The sequence below is a fragment of the Ruditapes philippinarum genome, unplaced genomic scaffold (genome assembly GCF_026571515.1).
Source record: "Ruditapes philippinarum isolate M1 unplaced genomic scaffold, ASM2657151v2 ctg1459_1_1_1_1, whole genome shotgun sequence".
Classification (NCBI taxonomy): domain Eukaryota; kingdom Metazoa; phylum Mollusca; class Bivalvia; order Venerida; family Veneridae; genus Ruditapes; species Ruditapes philippinarum.
In genome coordinates, this window is record NW_026865326.1 from 184,126 (window position 1) to 202,929 (window position 18,804).

Genomic DNA, 18,804 nt, shown 5'->3' on the forward strand with positions numbered 1-18,804 from the left:
TATGACACATGGGAAGTCACTGACACATTGACTAGTAATTAGTGGGATTTTCAAACATGAATTTTAAGATAAATACAGCAACTTTTCAGCTTTACTGTACTGGTGGATCAAAGACTTGTAATATTTCATGCATGTGCAGGCAAATAAGTTTAACCACTAAATTGCAGGCTAATTTCTGTACAAGAACAAAGTGAATGTGTTGTCTGAAATGGAATTTATCTGTCAAAGGTACAAGTAATTCAAATTTGATGACCTCAACCACTTGAATATGGAGGCCATTATGAATCATTATCATCAATGACATTAAAAAAAAAATCTTTATTAATATCATACACTAACATGTTGAAAAAAAAACAAAAAAACAACAAAAAAACAACAAAAAACCCTCAGATATACATGTATATAAGTCAAACACATTTCACTCATGCAAGAAAAACTTGCTTGTAAAAGTACAGATAATTACAATCAAGCACAATATAGCTGTACTTATATATCTTATGTATAAATCATAATAAAAACGCAAGACACAGATTAGTGTTATATATTACTGTCAAATTTGCACCATTACACTAGCTATGTTGCATGGCAAAGTTATAATTAGCATTAACTTCATACACTGTTGCCTGGCTTCACTAGTATACTGTCTGTCCATCTAAATATATGAAGACCTATTCTTAGACTAATCATTAAATTTATACTAGCACTATCACCTGGTTATGAACACTGGTCACATCTGATTTAATTGAGGATGAGCTGGGTAACTGTTTAATCATAGGCTGAACAAACATGTGAATGTAGTGTCCCACTGTTAATGTAGTGGTCAGTCACTAGTATTGTTTGGTTGTACATGTTGTATCATACAAGATTTTCACTTATCAACTTTTGACAGAAGATTGTCACATATTTCTGTTAGTTCCTTATTCTCCACAGTCTGGAAGAAAAAAATTCATTAAATATAGAGCACAAAAAGAAACATATCTGCTGTATATAATAATAAACACTATTTATTAAAGTAAAATCAGAATTTTAACACAACAGGATTCCTAGTACAACTCCTCACCTGACAGAACTTACAATTCAGAAATTTTGTCATCAGTATCAATGCATTGTAACCAGGCTCTATACTGCTGGTAGTTCTTTTGATATTAAAATCCCTTAAATTCCAATGATATGTATTTGTTTACTCAGACCAGCTCAAACTTTCATGCCATAGGCAAGAGGGCCATCATGGCCCTAGATCGCTCACCTGAGATTCTTCGCTAGAAATTCTTATAACTCTAAAAGTTCAGAAGTAGGTTATTGGAACATATTTTGGCATATGTTTAAAGAAATTGCATGATAGACAAAAAATATAAAACTAACAAAAGCTCACATCTAGGCACTGTGCTCAGGTGAGCTAAAAATAAAGTGAAGGGTAAGAACAATCTTTTATAGAGATGTCTGTTAAACACACAAACCTTTCTTTCTATGGCTGTCTCCAGATTTCCTATTTTGATGTTTGTTATTTTAATGTGAGCATCAAATTTATTCTGTATGGAGTCCCGCTGGTGTATTAATTTTTCAATCTCTGCCTTGTTCCTATATAAATGACAAAAAAGTCATCTTAATAAATATAAGAAATACTAGTTAAACAGAAATAATTTGAAACAAAATCTTAAAACAAATGAAATTGGAGCGAAATTTCCTGAAAAATATGACCATGAAGGTCAAGGTTATTTAGGGGTCAAGGTAATATTTAGATATGCCTATGCATCTTACTCTATAAGTCTTCCAATAGCATGAGCAGTGCTATTATATTTTTGGAACACACAGAGGTGAAGAAAACTTTCAAAAATAAAAAGACCTGTTCTTAATGTGATGAATACTGACAAATTGGTTTAACACACTTAAAAAAAACAAAACAAAAAACACATTATTAAAAGATAAATGGTCATATATTTGAAAGTTATGTTTTTGATGGTCATATAGAAAATCATGAAATTCCCACCTCAGATTTATATAGAAAAAGATGATTTAAGAAGTCAGAAAATAATCCTGCAAAAAATTCAGCCATGTATTTTAAAATGGCTATGATCTTGTTCATAATTCACTTTAGTTTACTCTCAAATCATGACATATAAACAACGCCTTACGCTGCAAGCTTTTCCTCTGCTGATTTTTCTACTGCATGTAACTTCTCGTTCAAGGTTTTCTGTTTCTCCAGACTATCAGCTGTCGCTTTTTTTAATGTCTCCTCATTCTGAAAATGTTATATCTTACAATCAGACATTATTAATCTACAGCCACAGTTTGCAGCTATTCAATAAATATTCATAAAACACTGGATTAATTTATATCCATTGAAAATTAAGATGAGTGATATATAAAAGTTGTGTGGAAAAAAAAGCTGAGATATTCATTGAAATTTAAAATAATTTGATAAACAAATATTAAGTTAACACAAACACCATCTGGTCCCTGGCAGCCTGTGTTTTCCTACCTGGACAGTCTATTACCTAAATATGTACTTCCTTATGACAATTATCTAGTATAATTGATTATCAAAGGAATTCAATTAACTTATTGCAGCCAATTATCGTCAACTTTCATACATTTGATATCAAAGTGTAACTTATGTCATTAATCATAAAAAAAACTGTACTTTTGTTAGATGCAATAATGATTGAAAAGAAATCAGTGTGTTGCCATTACTTATACATTTTCAAGGGAATAGTATGGATAGTCAGGGAACTTAGTCTTGAAATAAAAGTTATGCAAATTTCCTTTGATGGTCTCCCATTAATTACAATTCACTGCACACATGTGGCAAAGTCTAATATCTTTAGGTTCTGGCAGGGTAAAGATTAAGGACTGAAAACTGCTAATAAAGATCTGAGAGTCAAGTATTCAAGAATTTCGCTTAATGTTACCTATTCATTTTTCATCTTTAACATTTCAAGGGTAATACACTTTTTTTAATTTAACGTCAATGACAACATTAACATCTTTTGATGTCATTTGTAAAATGTCACTAGGGATCAATATCTCATGCTGACGTTCATTAATTTAATCTAATATATAACAAGAAACATGGCAATGCCATGAAACCAGGTTTTCAATTATCACCACTGTAGATAAATATGTTGTATTTGAAATACAAATACAAGCAACAAACAATGTAACTATGTGCAATGTAAAACATGAATAATGTAGGAGGAATTGCCACTGAAGAAGTGTTCACTATAATATTATGTATAAGGAAAAAAACAAAGGGCCATAATTAGGTCAAAAACTATCCAATCACAAAACCCCGACAATATGTGCCAGGGTGCTTGATGACAAAGCTTCTGTGAAAGTTTGAACAAAATCCGTTGAGAAATGTAGGACGAGTTCAGCACAGAAGAAATTTGTTCACTATAATTATATTGATAATTCTGTATAATGAAAAACAAGTTACAAAGTAGACATGAAATAATATATCATATCTTTTTTAAATTACCTCCAAAGATGATATGACCTTTGACTGCCAAATCAAGTTAAAATCATGTAAACAGGATTTTCAATGTTAATGTCACTGTGACCTTGACCTTGGAGCCAGCCATGCGGAACATGCGTTCTGCACGTCATCTTGATGTGGTAAACATTTGTCTGAAGTTTCATCAAAAATCTTCAAATGGTTGAAGAGTTACAGAGCGGACAGGATTTTCAATGTTAATGTCACTGTGACCTTGACCTTGGAGCCAGCCATGCGGAACATGCGTTCTGCACGTCATCTTGATGTGGTAAACATTTGTCTGAAGTTTCATCAAAATTCTTCAAAGGGTTGAAGAGTTACAGAGCGGACAGGATTTTCAATGTTAATGTCACTGTGACCTTGACCTTGGAGCCAGCCATGCGGAACATGCGTTCTGCACGTCATCTTGATGTGGTAAACATTTGTCTGAAGTTTCATCAAAATTCTTCAAAGGGTTGAAGAGTTACAGAGCGGACAGGATTTTCAATGTTAATGTCACTGTGACCTTGACCTTGGAGCCAGCCATGCGGAACATGCGTTCTGCACGTCATCTTGATGTGGTAAACATTTGTCTGAAGTTTCATCAAAATTCTTCAAAGGGTTGAATAGTTACAGAGCGGACAGGATTTTCAATGTTAATGTCACTGTGACCTTGACCTTGGAGCCAGCCATGCGGAACATGCGTTCTGCACGTCATCTTGATGTGGTAAACATTTGTCTGAAGTTTCATCAAAATTCTTCAAAGGGTTGAAGAGTTACAGAGCGGACAGGATTTTCAATGTTAATGTCACTGTGACCTTGACCTTGGAGCCAGCCATGCGGAACATGCGTTCTGCACGTCATCTTGATGTGGTAAACATTTGTCTGAAGTTTCATCAAAATTCTTCAAAGGGTTGAAGAGTTACAGAGCGGACAGGATTTTCAATGTTAATGTCACTGTGACCTTGACCTTGGAGCCAGCCATGCGGAACATGCGTTCTGCACGTCATCTTGATGTGGTAAACATTTGTCTGAAGTTTCATCAAAATTCTTCAAAGGGTTGAAGAGTTACAGAGCGGACACAATTTCGTTTGACGCCCGCCCATCCGCCCAGCCGCCCATCCGCCCATCCGCCCGCCATACCCCAATCTAATAACCAGGATTTTCAAAATTGAAAACCTGGTTAACAATGATCTATAAGATCTAACATACCTTTTTCATAGACATCACCATAGTCTTTGCTTTTTCATATCGCCTATGAAGGTCAGAAAATGCTGTTTCCACAGCCTGAATATCCTCTACAGCCTAAAAAAAACACATTTAATAAAACATACTGAAATCATTTCTTCAGGAACATTACTGTTACATCAGCTTGTGGCGTAAACACTGTTGCATAAACATTTTTTTTTGTCCATATGAATTTTATTAAGTATGGTAAAGTATTTTTCTCTGTATAACTCATAGAGCTGTCATTGATTCAGTGCAAAGCATATTGACAATACATCAACATCGGATGACAAATATCGGCAATACACTGATATATCAAGTAAACAATACATTATAAAATTCATTATTATTTTAGCTGAAACAATTTATTCATTTTAGCTTGATAGTGTAGAAAACTTAACGTTGACTCGAACCACCACTGTCAAGGGAACATGGTTGGCTTCCTATAAGGGCTCAACTCTACCACCCCTGGATTGACACGCAGACACCTAAACCACAAGCTTCTCTCATCTTCATAATACCATGCTGTTTAGTATGTCCTAACTTTAAATGTGGACACATTTCTAGATAAAACATTTATTCAACATATATATAATGATCAAGCCAAAAATACCTGAGCTTTTTCCACTGCTATCTTCTCAACCTTCTTTTCTGCAGCATCTTTCAAAGCTGGAATCGTATGTACAAAAATAAATTACAGAATACAAAGTATGTTAAACCTGCACAGTGAGAATTATATTTGTAATGTGTACATTAATATACATGTATGATGATATATCATGTGTCTTACTTTGTCAGCTAAAAATATAAAAGTTGTACACAAATATCATGATATAATATGTCCAAATATTACATATTGAATCAAAGGTTGACAAATATAATGGAGAATATGTCAAAACTGTATACTGACTGGCTTTCAATGTATAAGAATCTTACATTGGCTGCCTGTACAGACCGGGATATCAAGCTCGAGGGTATCTGTTTACGGTGGTAACAAGGCTCTGCAGAGTTTCCACTAAACAGTTACCCGAGAGCTAGATATTCCCGTCTGTACCAACAGACGGTGTTTGATTCTTTTTCTTGCATTTTACATATCAATTATTTTCAGAACAGAAATTACGAAAACTGATATTCTCATTACGCACTTTTTTCTTATAGTAGCGTATGAACTTACAGCTTCATTCATAACGGTAAAATGATGTCATCCTAAAGAACACAATTCATTCATAAATGCCTCGCAGCAATGACATAAGTAAAAGCACGCGACTTGTCTTACATGAGGGTGTAAGACAGGGTTTTCTAGCACCTGTGTAAAAGAAAGATAATCCTGTCTGATATGCAAGAAATTAATGTATATGATACAGGATTAACCATCAAAATTCCTACTTGCCTGACAGTAAAGTGATGGTTAATTGTATTCTGAACTAATAAAAACTATACAATTTATATATTTGGACCAGTGAGAAATTTTAGGTTCTACACTACAGAATAAAAAACTGGGCTTAAAGAGTGAAAACCTAATTTCATTGACTGCCATTTACAAACCTAGTAATACTATAATCAAGAGTTAAGGCTGACAAATATAGTGTCAAATATGACCAACCTAGAATTACAGGTGTATATTAAAATCTGAAAGTTTGTTTGTTTCATTTTACGCCTTTTCCCAACAGTATTTCAGTCATATAGGCGGGTAGTTTCCTAACCATCGTTCCTGGAGAGTAACACCAGTACTAGACTACTTTCCTCTGTGCTAAACTACCAAAGCATCTCCTGGGGATCGAACCCACGCCAGAGAGGTAACTGGATTAGAAGTCATCGACTCAAACCCCTCAACCACCGAGGCGGTCAAAATCTGAAAGATGTCCACTGACAAACCATTGTAGCATACACAAAAGTGGTTAAAACAGCTAACTAATTAATCCTGTGGAGATAGCTAGAAAATCAAATGCTATCTTTTCATTCTTGTATGTCCTTCTCAAACTATTATGGTCAAAATAACGGTTACTTCAAAGTATTACCATTGGAGGTACAGTTAAGTTTGTCTATATCACAGTAATGTGTTAAGTTTCCCTGCCTAGTAAGGAAATTATGTTTATACAACCTTGTCATATTATTACTATGTGGGATTTTAAAGTAAATCCTATAAGGAATGAAGAAGTTGGAGTGAAAAATACCAATTTCTCGAAAAAAATCTAAGTTCAAGGTGGACATAATTCTGGAAATAGTCTTGCTAGAGTATTTAACCTTCTCAAAAATGTTGAGTGATGAAAAGAAACATATATATGAAGTTTGAAGTTGATACATTAGGAAATAAAAAAAGAAACATTTTTTTTTCATAAAAATTCTAAGTTAAAGGGAGGTAATATTGATAATTTTTGTGCTAGAGTTGTAAACCTTGTCACATATGATGTGGTTGATGACCAGAAACTTATATTTAAAGTTTGAAGTAAACACCTTAAGAAATAAAGAACTTATAGAGAAAAAGCTGAAAAATTTAAATCAGAAATCTTGAAATTCAGGCTATTTGTTGCCATAGCAACCAGAATTTTCAACATAGGAAGAAAAGAAAAAGATGTGCATAATCTCCAGACTGCCATCTACCCATATTTCAAGTTTCATAAAAATATTTTCAGTACTTTTTGAGTTATCACCAGATCAAGTTTATGTGTTAAATTTGCCATAATTTCAGACTATTTGTTGCCATAGCAACCAGAATTTTCAACATAGGAAGAAAAAAAAAGCATGCATAATCTACATACTGCCATCTATCCATATATCAAGTTTCATAAAAATATTTTCATTACTTTTTGCGTTATCGCGGGATCCAGTTTTGTGGACAGACGGACTGACGGACTGACAGACAGACACACGACGGACAGAGGGTAAACCTAAAGTCCCCTCCGGTTAAACCGGTAGGGGACTAATAATATATATCTGTTTTTCTGACACAGTCATGTTTTGTTGTAATATTCACATACTTGTTGGCATATGTACAATTTTTATTTCTATACATGAAGTTAAAACTAATAAATCAGCATTTTTGTTTTCGTTTCTGCCATCATCTAATAAGACTTACCTGCAATTTCATACACAGTCTGTTCTAGTGCCAAAAATGCTTGCCTGAAATAAGCGTAATAAATAAACATTTATTAAGATGCTGAAACTTTTCTAACTTTCTTAATTTTTCAGAATTAAACTTAAGCTGTCACAGGAGATCACTATGACTCAGGATTTTCTGTCTCTCTTATCATTACTTAGCTAAGTTTGAAGAAAGTTCTTCATGGGGTATAGATTTATAGAGCGGATACAAAATTTCTGATATTGGTAATTAATGTTAACTTTAACCTGGCATGTATTTTGCGATAATAATAGGCCATGGAAAATGACTTCCAATATTATTATCCTACAGAAATGTAACAAGTTTCAAATGAATACGTTCAGAAATTTTGAAAACTGCCATAATGCCATTGCATGCAAATTTAACCAATAAGTTCACAAAGAGCCATAATTCTGTCAAAATCCATGCTATAACTTTAGACAATTGGTTAGTCTCAAGGTCAGATATCATTTTTATTTCTCAAAAGCTTTAAATTCTTGGTGCCCTGTATAGTGTCCAAATAAATATTTATAACCACCTTTTTCTCCTGTTCCTTTTTTTTGGCAATAAGTACTTTAATAGTGATTTAGTATTTTGTATGCAAGTCAAAATACTACTTTGTTAACATTTTACGACTGTTTTTACAAATATTCTCACATTCAACATACTCTATACATGTGATCAACATCTAACTTGCTCTTAAACCATTATTTAAACGTTACAGAACTCATATTTGCACATTCTAAAGATGAAAATAATCATTCATTTCTGAGGCATAATGTACCTTTAAATAATGACCTAATAAGATCTCAAATAAGTAGTTTAAAGCAAATATCATAAGTGGTTGATGAGATATGTTGTTATACATAAAACTTTTACCATAGAGTGATACTAACACTCACTTGAGTAGGACATCCCAACTAATCTTTGAAAAGTCAAGTTAAAAACTTAAATAAACTTACTCCAGTTTACCACGATCTTGTTTAATATTTTGACATTTCTTGATGAGTTCAGCTTTCTCTTTCTCCCATTGTTTCTCTTTCTTACACAGTTCCTTGTCTTTGTTGATGAGAATTCCTTGCATGGCCAGCTTGTTATCACGCTGAAACTTCTTCAAGTCTGCCTCTGTGTACTTCAACTCCTATAAAAAACAGTTTCATCTTATTTCTTGTGTTTCATGACAGAATCACAGCATCAAACATACACAACAGCCATTTTATGATATAAAACATACTGATACATACAAATCCTCATTGGAAATCTACCCTCACATGGAGAACATATTTTTAAATTTTTTTAATCAAAAGCAATATCTTGGTGATCCATATGAGGTTGGTTCAACCATAGGGGGTTCTCACGTTTATTGCCTATCCCAATGATGTATGTCTTTGATATTTTATATTTTGTAGAACAGTAAAGTCAACTGGATTGTCCTTTCCAGAAGAAACAACTTGCACTCTCCATCAGTACCAAACTTTAGTTTAAACTCTTATACAAACTAAAAATGAGCAGCGTCACGACAAAACCAACAAAGTGCGTTTGCGACCAGCATGGATCCGGACCAGCTTGCGCATCCGCACAGTCTGATCAGGATCCATGCTGTTCGCTTACAAACTCTATAACAAATGGAGAAACTGATAGCGAACAGCATGGATCCTGATCAGAGTGCGCGGAGGCTGGTCTGGTCTGGATCCATGCTGGTTGCAAATCCATTATGTTGGTTTTGTCATGGCGCGGCTCAAATGCCTCTAAATTTTACTGCCTTATCATTCTACAGACAAGAAGCATAATATCAGTACAACATGACATGACAAACAAGGGCATAATCAATATGCCATTCCCCCCTCCCCCCACCCATCAAAGTACTTCTAAAAACTTTTAAACAATGAAAAAGTACCTGGAATATATTCTGTGAGTCTACATTTGAATCCTCATCCTCAAACAGTTTCATTACTGGAGCATCTTGATTATCGACATTCATCTCAAACTGTAATACATAGACAGATAATATATATAACATAGACAGATATATATAACATAGACAGATATATATATATATATAACATTATACAATTATTGACTTGTGACCCATTGAATATGATGTGATATTCACCGGCAGATGACATATTGACCGAGGCGATAGCCGAGGTCAATATGACTTTCTGCCGGTGAATATCACATCATATTTAATGGCTCACTAGTCAATAATTGTTTTATTATATGAATAGTCTAATTCACAAAAATCACAAAAGTACAACCTTATATACATGTACAAATTTTGCCTCGTTGAAGCGCGGGAAAAAAGACGCACGTGTTAGGCGTGCAACGAGTACTCGAAAGCTGCGCATACAAAAATAATTCAAGTTTATACTCATCATTGCAGTGTAGCCTTATAGTATAATAGTAAAGTAATGGTATTTCAATCGAGAAATATGCCATAAAGAACAAAAAGCAACAATTATTTTTTAATCAGCACGCCTAAATATCAGTCTACGGTGTATGAACATTGAATATGAGTCTCAATCTATTTTTAGACTTGGAAAATCCGTGTGAGCCAGTGAATATGATACTACACCCAGTGAATATGAGTTAATAAAAAGTTCTGTTGACTACTGTTTGGACCAATGAGATTGCAGCTATTTTTAGATCATATAATAAAGCATGTTTTCTTTCCTAGTTCAACATAGAAAATACTACAAATTCATTCAATATTTCCCCATTTATGAATAAGGAATCGTCCTTACTAATTCTAAATTGCAGCATGCAAGCCTACTACAAGTAAATTTTGCATTATTCTGATTTAGTTTCGCAGAATGATTTATGTGAATCACTGATGCGGAACACTGAACCTTCATCCCATCAATCAATTATGGTAAAATTATTGTTTCTTGTGAATGAAATAATTGACCACAGGGAAATACAATAAATCACACTCCTACCTGGTCTTTTTTCTCTGGACTGTATGCAAGAATAAGATCAACTCCTCCAGGTGTTGTACCAACAGGTTCAGCTTTCTTGACAGGAGGTTGTGGAACAAAGCTTGCCGCCGACTTCAATTCTGATGAAGTGTTCCTGGCCAACGACTGACGTCTCCTTTTAGGTGGTGTTCCCAGTAACAGTAACGTTTCATCCAGTCCACTGTAATGCAAAATATATGAATTAAATCTTTCCAACAAACCTTCAAAACAAATTTGGACCAGTGAAAGGGAGCTTACTTAAAACATTGACTTGACAAGAATGTTCATTTTTTACACTTTAACAGGGTTCGACATTAACGGGATCCCGAGATTCCGAGGATCCCAAAAAGTCGGGAGGAATCTCTGTGATTCCTAGCTGGGGATTCCGTTGGGATCCCTGAAAAATTGGTGTGTAAATTTTTGAAATTGTCTAAATTAATATCATTGAATCACAAATATTCAAGAAAAGTGTTAATAAAGACTGGCACAACTGCAATGTTCACGAAAGAAATGAAAAATCCCGCCGGTAAAATCTATGCTCTTGAATCATGTACGCCAGATTTCCTTTGTGCAGAGACTTCTATCAACTCATTTGCGATATATAATGAAAAATATTTTGGCTAAAGAAACATTCTTGAATAATTTTATATCATGCATTGACTTCATAATATTAAGTTGTGAAAATTCCAGAAAGAAATACAATAATCGTATAATTATTACACGAGCGGTGTGTACTTCAAATATGTGCAGATCGGCGTTGCCGGCGGAAGCTACGAAGTTTGTTTTTTTTGTGTGCCAAAATTCGGCATTTGTGATCATTGTAAATTTTCGTAAAAAAAAGTGAAAAAACAAAAAGATTACTGATGTATTTTTTTTTCTCCCTGTAGTACAGCAAAAGTATAATTAATAAATAGAATAAAAAGAATCCATACTTTTCAGTTTAAAATCCTTTTTGAAACTCTGCAGCCTTAAATGCTAAAAAATATTGTCTAACTAAAGACTGAAGTGTTCTAAGGTCAATCAAGGTCACGCATAATTTACCGACAAAAAAAATAGAAAAATCCTTAGGTGAAACATACAGCAAATGACATATATTTCATCTGACAGTTCTTTGGGCCAATCAGTGTTCTAAACTACATGACTGCTGTATGCGGTGAGTGCCTTTGATGTGGCATATGTCAAAACTTAAAAAAAATCAATACACACAGGGAGGAAAAGAATCGGACATTTCAGTGTAAAAATTGAGAACATTAAATTTATATATTACACATCCTGTCATGGACTTGGAGCAACTATTTACTTTTAACAAGAGCTGTCCGTAAGACAGCGCGCTCGACTTTTTTATTGCTTGCCAATAAAAAAAGTTTTTGCAGTAAAAGGCAATACAAGAATCTCTGTATTTTTAAAGTGAACTAGTTGTTTGATACCCTTGAATATTACAGCAATGTTTATATGACATAATTTATGGTAAAGTGAACAAGTGGATAGGAATGAATTTTTTTAGATTTTTTAAGTTTTTTAGTGCTTGCCTATAATACAAAACATTGACAGTTAAGGGCCATAATTCAAATAAAATCTTTGACAGAATTACCTTCTCCTGGACATGTTTGGGAATCATGATTGTAAACAAGTATTCCAACTTTCAAATTTAATATCTCAAACAGTTCAGTCAAAAAGTGGACTGGTACTAAAAACTTAACCAAGATTCTAAGTCGATAAAAGGCCTTAATTTTTAAAACAAATCCTTGACAGAGTTACCTTCTCTTGCGTACAGATGGGGGTAATGATGTGAAATAGCATTAAAAGTTTCAAAGCAATATCTCAAAGGGTTAAGGCAATAAGTGGATTTTACCCATATTCAATGTATTTTCTAAGTCAAAAAGGGGCATAATTCTGTCAAAAACCTTGACAGAGTTATGTCCTCTTGTCTGTTGATGAAGGTCGTGATGGTAAACAAGTATGGTCAGTTTCAAAGCAATACCTCCAATGGTTTTGAAATAAAGTGAGGTGGTACAAAAAAACTTAACCAAGCTCAATACACTTTCTAAGTCAAAAAAGGGCCATAATTCTGTCAAAAACCTTGACAGAGTTATGTACTCTTGTCTGTAGATGGAGGTTATGATGGTGAACAAGTATGGTAAGTTTCAAAGCCATACTTGTAATACTTCTGAAATAAAGTGGGGTGGTACGAAAAACTTAACCAAGGTGTGACGCCAACGCCGACGCCGGGGCGAGTAGGATAGCTCCCCTTTTCATAGAAAAGTCGAGCTAAAAACGAAATCATTTGAAGGTACCCTACTTGTAATGCAAACAAAACATTTTTCTTGATATTTTCGCTTTAGTAAAAATTTAACAAAATATTTAATTTACAACAATCTATGGGATAATTCCTTTTAAACAGGAAAAGTGTACAGTAAGCTGAATATCACTTTTTTTTTTAAAGTGATCATAATTAAACATTTCTTTTTAAATGACATGAAAGTAAATATTTTGCAAAAGTTATCCATACAAGAACTTACTGGAATATGGAGCCTAATCATTACCTGTAAGTTTTTAAAGATCTACAGATGATATGTTGGCTCTATTTCAGTGAACCCTAGGCTATTTGGGAAAATGTTTCCCCAGTTCCTACTTAACTTCAAAAGTTCAAACCCTAAGTCCCATTGCCCAGTCACTTGCATTATACCTTCATTTACAGAAACTGGTTCACAATTATCAACCCCAGGGAGAACTCTTGTTCAGTGGGTGAGCTTAATGTTATTCTGTTTAAGTGCATGTAAAAAATGTATTATGTTTTAATTTATCTTAGCAGTCCAATTATATATATACTAGGAAAGTTATATATATACTAGTAAAGTAAACACTTTGAAACACTTTTAAAACTTTAAACAGCAATATTTCCAAAGGGCTCATATGGCCAGTTATGTGTTGACGTGCTGTAAAAATCCAAGCAAACAAAAAAAACCAAAGGGCTCATAAACTACATTTTCTGCATCTGAAACAAGGCAATATATCATGTATGTGGTCTTTAAAAAAAGATTTTGAAATCGGATTGCTGCACTCCCTTGTTATTATTCGCCTTCATATTTTACTATTTTGATCTGAGGAATCCCTGAATTAAATCGGGATTCCTATGGGATCCCTTGTTAAAACAGTTAGTGTCGAACCCTGTTTAACAAGGGAGTAATTGGCAACAAAGTGCTCACATGAGGACAAAATGGTACAGGTATATAATGCCAACTAAAACAAGGTACCAAATATCCAATGTTTAATTTTAACAAATGCAGCAAAGTATATATTTTTTTGTGAGCAAAAGCATTCTACAGTTATTGGTCAGACAAATTTTGAATTACCAAGGTCAGGTTGACCTTGACTTTTGACAAACAGATCTTTACACAATCATAGTCATCTACAAGTCATGATCTACCCGCAAAGTGAGCATATTAAATCTTAAGACTGTAGGCCAAGGTGTTTTCAAGTTATGTACCCGAGAAATGTTTCATTGGTCAAGGTAATGGTGACCTTGACCTTTGACTGAGTGACCTCAAAATAGATCTCAAACCTGCGACTTTAAGCCAAAGCATTCTCTAGTTATTTTTCAAGAACGCCTATTTTATAACTGATTTTCCTGTTATCTTTTAACATAAGTGAAGCTTTAATTAAGATCATTTGAGCCGCGTCATGACAAAACCAACATAATGCGTTTGCGACCAGCATGGATCATGACCAGCCTGCGCATTCGTGCAGTCTGATCAGGATCCATGCTGTTCGCTATCAGTTTCTCTACTTGTAATAGAGTTGGTAAGCATAGCATGGATCCTGATCAGACTGCACGGATGCGCAGGCTGGTCTGGATCCATACTGGTCGCAAACGCATTATGTTGGTTTTGTCATGATGCGGCTCATTTCCTAAGGCACTTTAGAACACAAGTAGAGTATTAAATAAAGTCTCATCAGTCTCATCTTATTTATAATTTATGAAAACATGAAATGAGATGTTTTGCAATAACAAACAAAGAATGACACCTACTATTCTTTCACCTTTTCCAACTGTGACACTCGGATACTTATCCTCCTAGGATCTGAAATAAATCATTCGCATGTAATTCATCAATTGTGAAATATTCATACAAATTTGAAATAGGACATTTTTCACAAAGTGAAATTTTATCTCAGAAAAGACATATTACAGTAAACTCCGCTTATAACGAACTCATCGGGATATTCAAAATCTGTTCCTTATATCCGGAGTTCCTTATAAGCATATAGCGAATTAGTTCCTTGTATCAGGAGTTTTTATAGCGAACAGATTTACATATAACGAACTGATTGTTTACCATCGTCCGCCATTATGAAGAGCATTTGATAAAGAAAAAAATAGTCATTTTTTCCCATTTTAGACACACTACCCGAAAGCGTATTTTTTTGGAATTTGAAAATCCTTTGCTATTTCAGTGAACTGTTTTATATTAACTCCCTTTCTCAATTTCTTATAAAATATCACATTTTGTTCCTAAACTCAATGCTTTTCGTTTTCTTTCCATGAATAAGAATATACAAAGTTTTTTTTCCACCCTTTTACATTGAATATCTGCTATTATATTTTCAGGGTGACTTTATTAATGTATGATATAGATTTCTTTGCGTACTATGTAGCTTTCAAAGGATTTTGCTTGCAAGCATGCGTAATTATGTTGAAAACCGATTATAAATGATCATAATTATTTTACTCTAGCAAAACTAGAAAAGAAATAATAGAATAAAGGGAATAACCGTTTTATCCTGGTGACAAGAACTCATGCTAAAAATATCCTAAAAAGACAACTAGTACGTACTAATAGAAAGATGTATTGAAGTACATGTACATACAACAATAAACGGCACAGTCAGCCGAGTTTTAATCCATGTCAATAAAAAACGGAAGTTGAAAATGCGGTATCTATTTACGGATGGCCGATATTTTGGAGTTCGTTATAAAAGTGTAATTTTCTGTACTTTTAACTAAATTGGGACTAAGAAATGAGTTCCTTATAAACGATAATTCCTTATAACCGTGTTCGCTATAACCGTATATTTTTATATTAAATAAAGAAGGACAAAATTCGGGCCAAGATAAATTGTTCCTTATAACCGGAAGTTCGCTATAACCGTGTTCGCTATAAGTGAAGTTTACTGTATAGGTTTCAATTCTATTTCAGGCATGAGAGGGCACCGGAGTGGAACCACCGATAATCCATAAGCTAACTGAATAGCCTCCCCACTTGGAAGTACTCAGTCCCTTTGTGGGATTAAAACCCACTGCTGTGAGAGCCAAGTGATATAAATTTATCTACCTTAACAATGAAAAAAGATACAGTTGATAAGGATTCATTTTGTGATTACCTGGCTTTATAACAGACCTCACATTATTCCCTAGAATCTAACTAAAATGTTTGACTCTGGTGAGAAAAAATTATTAACGAACACAATGTCAAGTTTTAACTGAATTATTTTGTAAATATTTTACAGACTTACTTATAGGGGCTTCATCAACAAGAGGGTCAAACTTAACATACAATGACATCCTGGAAAGTGCTGACTCTCCCTAAAATATATGCATGAGAAAATTATAATACAAATATAACAGGAGCAAATACAACTTATGAATTATGTAATGTTATATAACATTAGAAATAAATTCAAAGGCAGAGCAAGAAGGAATTACTTTTTATTTGGTTTGATTTTACATCACACCAACACAGTATAGGTCATATGGCAGCTTTCCAGCTTTTTTTTGGTGGAGAAACCTCTATGCATTATTTCAGGCACACAAACAGGCACATAAGTAGAACTACTTACATTTTGTAAGTTAGCTGGATAGCTTCCTCATATGAGAGAATCCAAAGATGCTGGTGCAGCTCAAACCTACAGCGGTAAGAGGTAAAACTAACACTTGGCCATGGACTCCCTCAAGTACTTTTAAATAGAGTATTAACAATAAAACATGCACTTAACACTTGAATTCTGAAAGTCAATAAAGTAAATAATAATCTTGAATAAAAGTCTAAAAAGGCACACTTACGGAGTCACTAGAACCTCCTCCAAGTTTTTCCAACATCTCCCAAGCTGCTGGATCATTGAAGACCTGTGACGCTGACACAAACTGAGACTCGTCAATATCTCCAAACTGGTTCGCCTGTGTCCCCTCCTCCCCTCTCCTTGTAACTCCCTGTACTTCAAATATATCACCAATCCCTCCCACCTGTCTGTGAAGATAAGTAAGTCAGATATTTAATTTATCCTTTTCCTTTTTATCCCCCCCCCCCTCGAAAATTTTATATCATTCCTCAATCAAATAATACAGTAACATAAAAAGGCAATGCAATATTACGTGTATCTACATAACATAGGATCCATCCACAAATATAAAATTAGATAGATATAGATTACTACATCTATATAGCTGTTACACTCAGATTGTCATTATTGTGTCACTGCTGCTAAATGACATCTAGTTTACCTCAAGGTTCAGTTGAATTTCTTAGCAATTTACATACATGTATTTTTACCAGTAAGTGATTCTTTCCAGCTAATTGTAAATAAACATCAATTCGCCTTGCCAACAATTATATTGGTTTTGAGCTTAATCAACTTTGAACTATAGCACTATCTTAACAAGAGCCATGTCAACATGGCCATTCCCCGCCAAATGTGTTTGCTCATTGGAAGAATGTATATGTAGTAGAGTGGAATAATTCCATTTTAAGAGGTCTTTTGGTAATGAAAACTGATGGCTATAGTGATTACAGATTTGAAACCTATGTGAATACTGATGGCTGAAAATAACAAAGGGCAATTACTGAAAAATAATGCAGGGTAGGTTATCATTCTTGTGTGCTGCATCCCTCCTCAGTAAAATCTATCCACCTATGAAGTTTCAAGTTGATACCTCAAATACTTTTTGAGAAAAAAAATTGAATTGAAAAATTAACAAAGGGCAATAACTCAAAAATTATAAAAGATAGAGTTATCATTCTTGTGCAGTGCACACCTCCTGAGTGAGATCTATGCACCTATGAAGTTTCATTTTGATATCTCAAAGGCTTTTTGAGTTATGCTCTGGACAAAAATTAATTTTGAAAAATAAAAAAGGGCAATAACTCAAAAATAATGCAGGGTAGAGTTATCATTCTTAAGCACTGCACTCCTCCTCAATGAGATCCATCCATCTTTGAAGTTTCAAGTTGTTGAATATGCACTGGATAATTGGTCTTAATATTCAATATGAAACAATAACTAGCGGCATCTCAAGATTATCGCTAATCAAATCAGCATTTTGGGTATGAAATGGCGACAAATTATGTTCTGCAGTTGGCAAATTGACTAGTAAATTTTATCGTTGTTGATAAACAGATTGAAGGAATTACGAGTTGATAGAGTTATTGTTGTTGATTTTTTTTTGGTGGTGGAGGGAGGGGGTGTTATTGCGAATAAAATCCAGGGCCAAAACACCATTTTTGAGGAAGGTGCCTCGGCCTTTTTCTTGGGGAAAATATATGCGTGATTTTAGCATATTTTGGGAAAAAGGGTCTCAAATTTAATACAAAATTTTAACAATTTTAAGTTGTTCAAAATAGAAAAGCAAAAAGCAGTGAGAATGTTCTTCAAAATAGGACAGCAAAAAGCACTTGGAAATACTAATAAGGCAGTAAAATACCTAAATTCAACACCATCATTTAATTTTGTTCTAAATTCTATGGGAAATTTCAAAAGACTGGGGGATTTTGAGGACCAAACTGGGAAAAAAAGAGGCCAGTTTGGTTGGGAAAGCAGCCTTTATTGGACCACTACAAAGAAGGTATTTTGGCCCTGAAATCTGACCTTATTATGGCTCCAAAAACATAAAATTGAGAAGGAATTCATTTGACATACAGAGTATTCCTAAAAAAAAAAGATTGACCTTATTGTCACTATCATGCCACAGACTTAGATTTTAAGGGAACCTTGCTGCCTAACTTTTGGCAAATGTAAATTACTGACCTCTAAGCTTAAAATTTTGATTACTGACTGTA

The 18,804-nt window shown here is 34.0% G+C and overlaps 1 protein-coding gene across 1 annotated transcript in view; it reads right to left on the minus strand.

The window, feature by feature from the left end:
• Positions 1 to 380: 380 nt before the first annotated feature.
• Positions 381 to 18,804, minus strand: part of LOC132728647 (transforming acidic coiled-coil-containing protein 2-like) — a 33,131-nt gene continuing 14,707 nt past the window's right edge. Inside the window, exons 7-18 of the mRNA XM_060714317.1 lie at positions 16,815 to 16,998; positions 16,268 to 16,337; positions 14,784 to 14,835; positions 10,736 to 10,934; positions 9,694 to 9,783; positions 8,759 to 8,937; positions 7,776 to 7,819; positions 5,313 to 5,368; positions 4,685 to 4,777; positions 2,133 to 2,239; positions 1,458 to 1,578; positions 381 to 931 (exon numbers count right to left, since the gene is read on the minus strand). Coding sequence (XP_060570300.1) covers positions 869 to 931; positions 1,458 to 1,578; positions 2,133 to 2,239; positions 4,685 to 4,777; positions 5,313 to 5,368; positions 7,776 to 7,819; positions 8,759 to 8,937; positions 9,694 to 9,783; positions 10,736 to 10,934; positions 14,784 to 14,835; positions 16,268 to 16,337; positions 16,815 to 16,998 — 1,258 coding nt within the window. The 3' untranslated portion in view covers positions 381 to 868. The remainder of the gene's footprint in view (positions 932 to 1,457; positions 1,579 to 2,132; positions 2,240 to 4,684; positions 4,778 to 5,312; positions 5,369 to 7,775; positions 7,820 to 8,758; positions 8,938 to 9,693; positions 9,784 to 10,735; positions 10,935 to 14,783; positions 14,836 to 16,267; positions 16,338 to 16,814; positions 16,999 to 18,804) is intronic.